Genomic DNA, 12,215 nt, shown 5'->3' with positions numbered 1-12,215 from the left:
GGACCGGGGATTCGGGCGCGGCCCGTTGCGCCCCAGCACCTGTGCATTGTGCTGCACCGGCGGACCGCGATGGGGATAGCTCCAGCCCTGGCAGGGGCAGGTGGGGAGGGCCTGGGCCTGCAGAGGGGCGGCGCCGGGATGGCACCTACGCGGGGAGCCCAGAGAGCTCGGTGGAGACACGCCTTGCACCCCGGGAACCGCTGGGCAGCCGGGCAGGGGTGCGGGGACCGGAGCCTAGGGCAAGCGGCCCCCCTGACCAGCGGCGCAGACTGACAGCAGCCGAGCCCGCCCCGTTCCCGTCACTTCCGCTGACGGCACCCGTGTCCCTCCCTTTGGGTCTCTAGAGTGGCCAGAGACTCCGCCCCCTGGCGATTGGAACGCGGGTCACGTAGCAACGCGGGGGAGACGGGGAGAGGGGCGTGGTCGGGCGCTGGTCCAATCAGCGTCCGCAAAACGGGCCTGGGCCGCCTGGCTTTAGCAACGTCGTTAGCAACACGTGGGGCGGGAGGAAGCGCCGGGTGGGGGCGGAGGAAGGGAGAGCGCGCCGGGAGGGAGGAGAACTGACGTCAGCGGGAGAGTATTATGGGCTGTCGAGGGCTGGCTGCTGCTTTTCTGCTCCTGGAAGCGGCCGAGGGGGGAAGCGGCGAGTCAACATGGAGCTCTCGGCGGTGGGGGAGCGGGTGTTCGCGGCTGAAGCCCTCCTGAAGCGGCGCATTCGCAAAGTAGGTGAAAGGGACGGCGGGCGGTGGCGCCGCGGGCCCTCCCTCACCAGGGCCCAGGCTCCCTCCCCCTGCTGCAGCCCAGCCTCCCTTCCCCCAGGTCCCAGCCGCGGCCGTGGCGGCGGTGGCGGCTCAGCCCCTGCGCTCTCCTTAGACTTGCAGCGGTGCACAGATTGCATGGATGGGGGGCGGGGTGGGGGAATGAATGCGGGTGCATGCACTTTGTGCAGCGTTTCTGCAGGGGTGCTGCAGCGGGCTGGTGCCTTTGGCGGTGGTGTTTGGAGCATTCATCTGGTGCATGCATTTTCGCGTGTATTTCTTGTGTCCTCGTCATGCATTCCGCCCCACGCACACATACATACACACATTTTCCCCTTTTGCATCCTCAGGGACGCATGGAATATCTCGTGAAATGGAAGGGCTGGTCGCAGAAGTAAGTAGGTTATATGCAATCGCAATCCCACACTGATATTGAGGGTTCTTTCTTCCTCTTCTCCCTTTTACACTGAAATACAACACAAGGCAGCCGGAAAAGTTAGACACACCACAGACAAGCCCTCTGCTCCCTCCTCCCTCTCCCTCTCTCTCTCTCTCTCTCTCTCTCTCTGTCTCTCTGTCTCTCTGTCTCTCTCTCTCTCCTTGCTCCAGGACCTGATGTTGTATTCTTCCTGATTTCCTTTAGGTATAGCACGTGGGAGCCTGAGGAAAATATCCTGGATGCTCGCCTGCTTGCAGCCTTTGAGGAAAGGTACTGGGATCTTAGTCCAGCCCCTCACTGGACCCTGTGCAGGCTGACTTCAGTGCAGCCAGGACACACCCCCTCCTATCCCTTTCTTTCTTTAGGGAACGGGAGATGGAGCTCTATGGCCCCAAAAAGCGAGGACCCAAGCCTAAAACCTTCCTTCTCAAGGTATGGTACAGTCTCCAGTGGTAGAGTGTGACATTCAGAGGGGGGACCTACAGGGCTTGTAAGCCAATGGGTGTCCATTACCTTATGCTTATTTGCAATCTGGGAGTCTTCTGACAGCACCCAGGGAGTCCAGAGGTGGGACTTAGTGACACCGGAAGGCCTTTATTTCTCCCTACAGCCACCCCAAGTACACCTATGATGGAATACAAGGAAATGGCTGCTCCCAGACAACGCCTCTTTCCCCTCCCCCACATTAGTCCCCACTCAGTTAGAATGTCCCAGGCATCCAGGGAAAGTTGGGCAGTCAAGGCTTGGGGGACTTGTGGGAGGTGGGGCTCTGCTTCCTCTCACTGCCTTTCCTCTGCAGGCCCAAGCCAAGGCAAAGGCCAAAACCTATGAATTCAGAAGCGACTCTGCCAGAGGCATCCGGATCCCTTACCCAGGCCGCTCACCCCAGGATTTGGCATCTACTTCCAGGGCCAGGGAGGGCCTTCGGAACACCACGGGTCTGTCCCCGCCAGGGGGCAGCGCCAGTACAGGGTGCAGGGCAGACCCACCTCGGGACCGGGACCGGGAGCGAGACCGGGACAGGGGTGCCAGCCGTGTAGATGACAAGCCCAGCTCACCTGGGGACAGCTCCAAGAAGCGAGGCCCCAAGTCCCGGAAGGAACTCCTGGATCCGTCACAGAGACCCTCGGGAGAGCCCAGTGATGGCCTTGGAGACTACCTCAAGAGCAGGAAGCTGGATGACACCCCTTCTGGGACTGGAAAGTTCCCTGCCGGCCACAGTGTGATCCAGCTTGCTCGAAGGCAGGACTCAGACCTGGTGCAATATGGCGTGACCAGTCCTAGCTCAGCAGAGGCCTCTGGGAAGTTGGCTGTGGACACCTTTCCAGCCAGGGTGATAAAGCACAGGGCTGCTTTCCTGGAGGCCAAAGGTCAAGGTGCCCTGGATCCTGGTGGGCCCAGGGTTCGGCATAGTTCAGGCACCCCAGGCTCAGTGGGAAGCCTGTATCGGGACATGGGAGCTCAAGGGGGAAGGCCCTCCCTCATCGCCAGGATCCCAGTGTCGAGAATCCTGGGGGACCCCGAGGAAGAGTCCTGGAGCCCCTCTCTGACTAACCTGGAGAAGGTGGTCGTCACAGATGTGACCTCAAACTTTTTGACCGTTACCATTAAGGAGAGCAACACGGACCAAGGCTTCTTTAAGGAAAAAAGATGAGTTGCTGGGGATGAGGCGCCCAGGACCAGAGCAGGAGAGTGAGCTCAAATGTGGCTTAGTGCTTTTTATTTCTGGGTGGCTGTGGCCTTCTGGCTGGTCCTGTTCTTAATCTCACACCCCCCCCCAGTCCCTTTTACTCCTCCTTCCTCAGTTCTGGTTGGACAATTATCTCTAGAGTTCTATTTTCTATTAGATGTAAATATGTTATTTAAGAAAAATATCTAAATATATATATTTCAACTCTTGAAGTTCTTTTATTTAAACAAGGGGAGAGAGAGAGAGAGAGATTGTGGTTTGGTAGGGCAGACAGATTGAGCTGGTACAGGAGGGGCCCCTGTCCCGCAGGGCACTAAGAAAGTTGGGGGCCTTGGCGCTGGGATTCTAGTGGCTGTGTGGAGGGACTCAGCCGGCCCACCTCTTCCCTCTGCCAGACTCCTGGCACGGAGGCAGGACTTTTCCTCTCTTTCCTATTGGCCAGCCAGGCCAACAAAAGGTTGGCTTCCCAATCAGCTAAAGGGGGTGGGGTCAGACCAGTTTTCTTCTATTTTCTTTCCTTCCTTTTCTCCTCCTCCTCCTCTTACTCTTCCTCCTCCTCCTCTTCTTCTTCTTCAGACTATGAGGTCTATTAGGGGAAAAGTATTAACTCGAATAACTTTTTGATGCGTGTTGTTGAAGGTAAAAACAAGTCACAAGTGAGTGGGGCGCAGTTCTCCCAGAACCACACCAAGAGATGCACTTTATGGAGGTATGAGTGCAGTACACGCGGATTGTGCGTATGTGTCATGTGGACAAAAATCTCCCCGTTCCCTCGATTCCTTCCCCTACTTTGCAGAGAGAAAAGAAATCCAGCGAATTTGTTTACATTCCCGAAATGCCAGGATAAATTGGGAGGATTGCATGTCAGTGCCCAGAGCGCCAGACAATTGGTTTACAAGAAAAATGTTCGGTGGACTTTTCCTTTATGCGTCCTCTAGCCTCGCCAGAACACAGGGCGGCCCCACCTCCCAAGAAGACTTGGACAAACCTGCCTCGCCTGGGGAGGGTGGGTCCCGTTTTTTGAGGACGGGTCGGGGTGCACTGGCCAGGCTGGCCTGGGGGGGGGCGGTCGTAGCCCGAGTGTAACTTGGTCAGTGGGGCTCGGGGAGGAAGGGGCTTAGCGGGGTTTCCACCCAAGAATGCGCAGAACTTTAGCTCCCCCCCTTCCCTCTTTCTTAAACGCAAAAGCTGTAATTTATAGTCCTTTTCGATTCTCGACTGCTCGCTACGTGAACTCGACATTCAGACTCTGCAGAAGGGGGCGGGAGGGGGGAGCGCGAGGTGGAGCGGGAGCGTCCAGGGACCACCGGTGACCCGACCCTCTGCGCCCCTGGTCCCAGCCCGCTCCGCTCCGTACCTTGCAGCTGGGACTCAAAAGCACAAATCTGTCCCTTAGCCTACCGCAGCCGGTGCAGCAGGGATCCCAAGGCCTCTCCACCCTCCCAGCCCTTAAAGGGCCAGCAGAGGCTCTAACTTCCAGGGCTTTGGGAGGTAGAGGCTCGAGGCTCTGCTCCAAGGAGTAAGCACAGACTTTGGGGGCCCTGGGTTGGGCTGGAGGAGCTTGGTAATGAGGAGGGACCCGTTGTCCTGGCTCCCCATCTCCAACCTCAGTCTCTCTTCCCTCCAGACTTTTGTTTTCCTTTAAAGAGAGGGAGAAAAAGAGGGGAAACGGGGTGATTTACCTGTTTTTGTTTTTGAAAATCAAACTGCGCCTAAAGAGAAGCCCCTAGAATGGGGATTTTTAACCTGCTCAGATTTATAAAACTGGTATTTTCGACTTTGTATAAAGAAGTACTGTTGACCATGTATCTGTCTAGATGTGGACCCTATTTTCAGATGAGCCTGCTTTGAGTGGTTCATCTGTGTCTGAGTGGACGTAACTCTGGGGCAGGAGTCCCTATCTGACTACCGACTTCCTTTCTTTTCTGTCCTTCCTGCCGGCCCTGCACATCTTCCTTCTGCCTCCTTGGTTCTGCTCTCACTGCCCCTCGTAGCCCACTGCCGCTGTATGTCTGTCCATGCCATAGTGTGTGTCTCCTTAGCTCGCTCTTGAGAGGCTGACCAGGGGGGTGGGTGGGCAGGGGTCTGGGGTCACGTGCCTCAGAGTCTGCAACTGCAGATGGGCAAAGTGTGTTGTGAGGTCTATGAATTCTCAGATATGTACAAATCTCCAATTGATCTCCGCCTCAGCTCAAGAGTGAAACCTCGCACCTATCTTCTTGGGTTGTGGATGTGTCTGTATCCAGTATCACTTTTTATGTGTTTAAATATATACTTTGTAAATAGTCACGTGTCTTGGTTTCGTTATTTAATTTTTTTAAATTTTATTTCCTAGAACAGGGAAGAGGTTGCCTGGAAGGGTAGGACACTTGCCTCCATCACTGCCCATTTGGTGCCCATTGCCTTCGCCCCAAAAAGAGCTGGGTTCCAGGCAAAGGCCCTTTCCCAATTAGGAAACCTCTCTGTGCCAGGGAAGGGAGGTGGGTTCAGGAGGGAGCGGATCATGACCAGTCTCAGCTGTCCCAGGAGCTGTCTTCACTACTGACTTTACTTCAGTGGGATCCAAGCAGAATTTGGGGGACTCCTGAGATGATGCGCGACCTCTGGGCTCTACTCTGAGTAGCACCACACCCACTTCCATGCCAGATGCCCACAGCGCGCCTCACACCCAGGAGAGCCTTGCCGACTTGCCCATAATCCGAGCATGCTCCCTAGTGCTGTCACCACAGGACTTGTGCCCCAGACCTCCACAGCGTCGCCAGCGCTCCCCGAAATGCAGAGCCTCTGTCTATTGATTGAGGAATTGAATTCGCGGGTATTGCTAGGCAACTGCTTGCTTGGAGCCGCGCAGAGAGCGCTGATGTGATTAGTGAACTTGGAGCCGCAGATCCTCAGCCCCGCGCTCCCACCCCTAGTCCCTACAGCTTCTTGGACCCTACTGTTCTTTCGGGTACATACACAAGGTTGGATGAGGGGGTGTTGAGAGGGAACATACCATGGGGTACTAGTGGTGGGGGTTCTAAGTCTTCTAGACTGCAGACTTCTCAGCGGGGGGCGGGGCGGGGTCTTGAGGCTGCAAAGGCGACCCACACTCTGGATTTCCAAAGAGGACCTCATACTGAACCCGGATCCTCTACCCTCCCATATTCCTCCAGCAGAAGAAGCCGGAATCAGTGCGAACTCCTCGAAGCTACCGAAGGGAGGGTGGGGAGGAATGTGGACCCGGTCACATCTTTTGCTCCTGGCTCAGCAGGCAGTGACCAGGCCATTGGCAGAGCCCTCCCCACCTCCAGCTCAGGGACTTGTGTGGGGTGCCTTGGGTCGACCGGTGCCCCAGATCCGAGGTTGCCGCCGCAGCGTGTTACTGAGCGTCAGCTTATCCATTAAGGTCTCAGGCGCCAAGAGATCTAAGGTCTTGTTTCTTCTGCCATCTCTAGGTGCCCTGGGCCGCGTGGGCTCTTTGCTGGGCCTTCTGGAGGGCGATGGCCATCAGAGAGGCAAGAAGTCTCCGGGCTTCACAAGTCAGCCCTAGGAGCAGCACCCCCACCGCACCCCGCCCCTGCCTGCCACCCCACCCCCACCTCCCGCCATTACCTGAAGGTAGGGAGGACACCCGCACAGACCCTGAGGGACTTCCCCCGACTCCCACCGCTTCTTTGCTTACCACTAACTTTAACTTGGGCTCAGAGCTCCCTTGGCGAATTTTCTGGGCAGACTCTCTCCGGAGAGCAAAAATCAGACTGGTGTGGAGACCCCCGGTCCCGGGCCGCCTTCGCTCAGGCGGATTTCCCTCCATCCTTATTGGCAAGGCTTGCTCAAGCCGCTGCGGGAGCTGAGCCTGGCCCAATGCAAACACTGGTTGAATGGAATACTTATGGCTCTGCAAAGAGCAGTTTTTCTGCTCTTTGATGGTCACAGCGCGCGGCTCTGATGGAGGCCGGGTGCTGTGTGTCCTGGACGTCAGTGGTATGTAAGCCTGCCCCAGTTCTTTGCGGGTGCATCCACTGTTTTCTTCTCTTCACCAGAAAAAGTCCTTCAAGCCAGAGGAGGCTCGGATACAGCGGGAGCCCGAGGTGAAGCCAGTGGGAGCCCGTAACGGGTCTTGGTGCCGTTAAGGATGGAAATTCGGCTGGCGGTAGTGAGAAGTCCTTAGGCTGAGGCCTGGGTTTTCATTCTGCGGCCAGAGACTGAGTCGGCTGGGGGCTACTCGGAGCAGCAGGGGTGTAGACCGTGCAACCGAATTCGGGCTGCCTGGGACTGCGGGGCATCCCACCCTCCTCCTCCTCACGGTTCTTCTAAGTCCGGTGCCCGAACTTCGTGGGGAGCGCGCGCCCTCTGCAGGCGACGGCCTCCGCTCCTGTCCAAAGTGCCACCCCTCCCCCTCCGGTTCCGATGGGAGCGAAGGAAAGCCTCATTTCTCCCTTCCCTGCTTCGCCAGGCAACATCACTCTGTCTTTGAGAATCCGCCTCGACCCACGCAGGTTGGCTAGGAGTCAGATGGTGTCCAGTGGCCCAGAGCTCAGCTGCAGCAATCGTGTCAGGTACCCTCCCTCCGTTTGGTTCCCGTGGTGCTTACTAGGACGGAGGTGGATTGATTAGGTGGTCAGATCAATGTAGGCCAGCACCTCCCGCAAACCCCGACTCTGGTCTGGAGACCTTGTCCCTATAGACATGGGGTTTCAGAGAACTTAGACGGCCAACACAGCCAGCACCTGCTCCTGCCAAGCTAGCTTGTTCCCCTAGGGCAGGAGGTCTGCGATCCAACTGCCCTGTCCACCTTCTCAAAAAACAAAAGAAAAGCAATCAAGCAAAAACAGGCACGGAAGACAACAAAAGGGAATCAAATAAATCGCCGAAGGCTGCTTTGCAAGAATTAAGAATTGGGTTTGGGGGGCTTGGAGAGATGGCTCAGTGATTTGAGACCTAGGTTCAATTCTTAGCACCCACATGGCAGTCAAAACTGTCTGTAACTCCAGTTCCAGGAAATCCAACATCTTCACTCAGACATACACGCAGGAAGAACACCAATGCACAGGAAAGAAAAATAAATAAGTTAAGAATTCAGGTTCCCCACACTAGGGCGCTTCTCCAGCAAGGGCTGTATTTCTGTGTGGAGTGCTGATCACCTCTCGCCCACCTGAAGTTAGACATTCAGATAGATAGATCTAAGTCTAATCAGGGCCTTTCTGCCAGGGGTGGGCCCAACTTTCCCTACACCTCCAAGGGACTCCCTTCTCCCTGGAGGCCAAAGGGAATTTCTGAATAAATTAGTGCAAGTCTTGGACCAGGAGAGGTTATGCAGCAAGCACATATGCCTGTTGTTCTCATCAGCCGTGGCCCTAGGCTTCCTGCGCTTCAGAGCCTGCCTGTAGCTCCCCAACATGGCAGCACTGGTACTGTGGAGGTGAGGGTGGTGGTTTACTTTATGTCCTTCTGTGTGGGAATGTGAGTTACTGTGTATCAAAGAAGCTCCCCGTGCTGGCTGGAGGCTTATAACAGTCTGATTGCCCAGTAATGTTTATTTTTTTGTGTGTGTATATATGACACACACACACACACCAAATAGTTGACTATGTAATCTTTGTCACTAAACTCAGCTTTCCCAAACTTAGCTCCTTGAGAATTCTGGGAAGGTGGACTGCTTGTTGTGGTTGTGGCATCCACGGTCTCTACCTGTGAGAACGAGATGCTGGTAGTACCCTTCATCCTCAACCTCCTCCAGACACTCCCCATGCACATAGATATTTGCTCTTAAAACCATGTTCCTTTTTTGCAAAGGTGTCTTTTTTTTTTTTTTTTCTTCACATCTAACTGCCTCTTGCCAATTTTTCCTGTTTCCCTCCAATGCTACAGCTATGCCCGTGGTCCTTATGGGCACGCCCCATGACAGGCAAAGTGGAGAGTATTTTGTTTATATGTTATTACTTACACCAACATACACCAAGCCAAAAGTTAAAAAAATTCATTTATTGACAGTAAGAGCAGCAAAAAGACAAGAATTTCCCTACATCATTTAGTCTTTCTCCTGCAAAATGAGTTAACGTCAGCTGGAAGGCCCTGTAGCCCAGGCTAGGGTAACCCCGAACCCCAGGAGCCCAGTGAGCTGCACCTGGCTAAGTATGGCTATCAGGGTACCACCCTGCTTTACTCAAAACCCTTCCCCCCAGACCATCACGGGCTTCCAGGGGGCAGGCACTTCCTTGAAAGCTGGACTGTTGTGATCCAACACAGGTCCTAACATGCCCACCCTTGTTTACCTGCTATGAAAGCAAACGGCTCCAGTTTCAAAGGGGCTTAAAAAGACAAGAGAATCCAAGCTAATGACTGGCGCTGGCTCCGAGGTCGACATTTCCACCTTGATGAAGGATGGGGAGTAGAGCTCTCAAATCAAGGCCAGGATCTGGAGTAGACCCAAACAAGGACACTCTTTTTGGTGCCAAGTTTCTTTTTAATTAAAAAAAAATTTTTTTTATTTAAAGATTTATTATGTATACACTGCTCTGCCTGCATGTACACCTGCAGGCCATAAGAGGGCATCGGGGCCTGGAGAGATGGCTCAATGGTTAAGAGCACTGCCTGCTCTTTGTAAAGTACCCAGGTTCAATTCCCAGCACCCACATGGCAGCTCACAACTGTCTGTAACTCCAAGATCTGACACACATAAATTTAAAAAATTAAATAAAAATATTTAAGAAAGAGGGCATCAGATCACATTATAGATGGTTGTGAGCTGTCATGTGGTTGCTGGGAATTGAACTCATGACCTCTGGAAGAACAGTCAGTGCTCTTAACCTCTGAGTCATCTCTCCAGCCCTTTCTTTTTATTTTGTTTTGTTTTTAGTTTTTAGAGACAGGGTCTGTGTAGCCTTGGCTGTCTTGGACTCTCTTTGTAGACCAGGCTGGCCTCGAACTCATAGCGATCTGCCTGCTTCTGCCTCCCAAGTGCTGGGATTAAAGGCGTGCGCCACCACCGCCTGACCTTTCTTTCTTTTAAGCCAACACTTTAAGGAAGAGGACACACTGGCCACTTTTCCTAACAGGTGCTGAAATTCAAAGTGCCAGTCTAGGCTAGAAGACAAACTATCCTGAAAAGACTAAGATAGGGTTAAGACATGCACTTGGGGGTGGGGGTGGGCCTGGAGAGATGGCTCAGAGGTTAAGAGCACTGACTGCTCTTCCAGAGGTCCTGAGTTCAATTCCCAGCAACCACATGGTGGCTCACAACCATCTATAATGTGATCCAGGGGTATATGCAGGCAGAACATTGTACATAATAAATAATTAAAAAAAAAAAAAGACATCTACTTGGTATGGAAATGTGGTATCTATCTGCGACCCTTAGGGAGAGAAATGAATCTTGACACACACACACACACACACACACACACACACACACACACACACACACACACATGGGACGGCGGTGCAGGCATAGGCAGCAGTGAATAAAAGACATAAAAACCGACTACTTTATTTCTTGGTAAACATGAGAACTCATTTCCGTGGTGTGCCTCTCCAGTGGAGTCCTCACGCTGGCACACTACACACATACGCTTTGTAACACAGACCACTTGGGTCACAGCACCAGCATAAAAATACAGAAGGCAAAGTGGCTGGGAGGAAGGTATTTGTAGATTTCAACTTTGGGACTGAAGTAACTGGTAAAAAAAATAAAATAAAAGGCACCAAATTGGGGTTTGGAGACCTGGCAGCAGGGAACAAGGCCAGGCAACCCAGAGTCCCCAAACATGGTTACTTCTCCAAGAGTTTGTGGGACCCCACCCCCCAAAACAAAAGGCATTGGAGGTGCTTGTAAGGCAGTGCCTGGCACAAAGAAGCTGCAAAGGACCCCGGCTGAGGACAGGAAGAGAGGCCTCCTTGCTGCCCACTTCCTGGCCCTAAATCCTTCCCAGTGGCAGCTTTTGCTGCCAGTAACATGGCCTCTGGTGCTTGATCTAGAGGGTGCACGTCATAGGTTATCCCCCAGGAGCCACGATACAGGTCTGTCCCCAAAGGCACAGTGTTGAGGTTGGTTTGGTTATACAAAGACCATCTCTTATTTGGTGTGTGGAGTGAGCTACTGGGGGATGGGAGGGGTTGTGCACTTTAAAAACATGGCAGGTCCCAGACATCATAGCCCACCGTCGAGGCTGGTTTTGGAAGGGGAGACACTTCTCTTCAAGGCAACCGGGGTGAAGAGCCCACATCCACCAGCTGTTCAGTCGATGGCAGAAGCAGAAAAGAGGGCTTTGTACCACCCCCACTTTTTGGCATCACAGACTAACTGACCAGATTGTCACGGCCGCCAAGGTGATATTCCAGGACAGAACATCCTGACACTGGCCAGCAATCTGACAAGGTAGTTTTTTTTTAAAGATAGCTACCTGGGATGGGGGGACGGGGAGAAGGCATCTAGAAAGGGGCTCAGCACTAGAATTATCTCCTGAGGATGGGGGAGGGGGAAGGAATTAGGGCCCCCTGGGAGGGAGGTGGGCTGCCAGACCGCCTCACCGCACAAACAGCACAGGGATAACTGTTTCGCAGCTCAGAAGGGAACACAAGCTCCCAGACACGGGAGAGGATTGTCAGGGGAAAAAAATGGAACCCAAGAGCGGCCCACTTACCAGGCAAGGCTCTGCCCCAGGATAAACTACAGAAAATGCTTGCACAACAGTCTAGAGACTTCCCCGTTGACTCAGGCAGCAGGGTGGCAGGCCTGCACGGAACAGCTGCATTCCTGCACCAGGGCGACTTACGGGACCCTAGTAATAATCCACCAACCAGCAGGGGAGGCTGCCTGCCCAGGCCTCCATGTTCCTACTTCAGCCTCCCCTGGGTTTCTTGCCAGCTACTCCAAGCCCAGCAGCTACACTTTAGAGGGCCAAAGCAGGGATGCAGAACGGAGTCACTTCTCACTGGGGCTCAGGCCTGCTTGCAGGAAAGACAAACGGCAGCAGTACCCAGGCACACACCAGAGAGTGCCAGGACTCCAAACCCAGGCTGAACTTTGGGGCTACAGTTGTGGCTGGAGATGGCACAGCACCAGGGATGGACGCCCTTAAGAGTTTCACAGGGTTCTGCAGGGTTCCTGAGCCCAACGCCACAACTAATTATAATGAGGCCACAGCCTTACCTGCTAAGGACAGACTCCTGCTGCACCACCAAGACCCTGCCACCGATGACTCGATGACTCGGGAGAAGGTCCTGCCTGCCCCACCCCTCCCCCCAGCCCACCTGACAGCAGTTGGGCTATTAAGGGAGGGGAGGGTCTCATAGGTCAAGGAGGGGCATATGGACCAAGGATGTTCTGTCCAAGCAGGCACCACCC

The 12,215-nt window shown here is 54.1% G+C and overlaps 1 protein-coding gene across 1 annotated transcript; it reads left to right on the top strand.

Annotated features, from left to right (window-relative positions):
- The first annotated feature begins 560 nt into the window (after positions 1-560).
- Positions 561-3,133, top strand: Cbx8 (chromobox 8). The gene is made up of 5 exons (XM_051159171.1): positions 561-722; positions 1,109-1,152; positions 1,402-1,467; positions 1,563-1,629; positions 1,997-3,133. Exons 1-5 carry the CDS (start codon positions 654-656, stop codon positions 2,849-2,851), a joined length of 1,101 nt encoding a protein of 366 aa, XP_051015128.1. The 5' UTR covers positions 561-653; the 3' UTR covers positions 2,852-3,133.
- Positions 3,134-12,215: the final 9,082 nt, after the last annotated feature.

Source organism: Acomys russatus, chromosome 16 (genome assembly GCF_903995435.1).
Source record: "Acomys russatus chromosome 16, mAcoRus1.1, whole genome shotgun sequence".
NCBI lineage: Eukaryota > Metazoa > Chordata > Mammalia > Rodentia > Muridae > Acomys > Acomys russatus.
The sequence above is the reverse complement of the archived record's forward strand: the minus strand, read 5'-3'. Positions and strand labels throughout refer to the sequence as shown.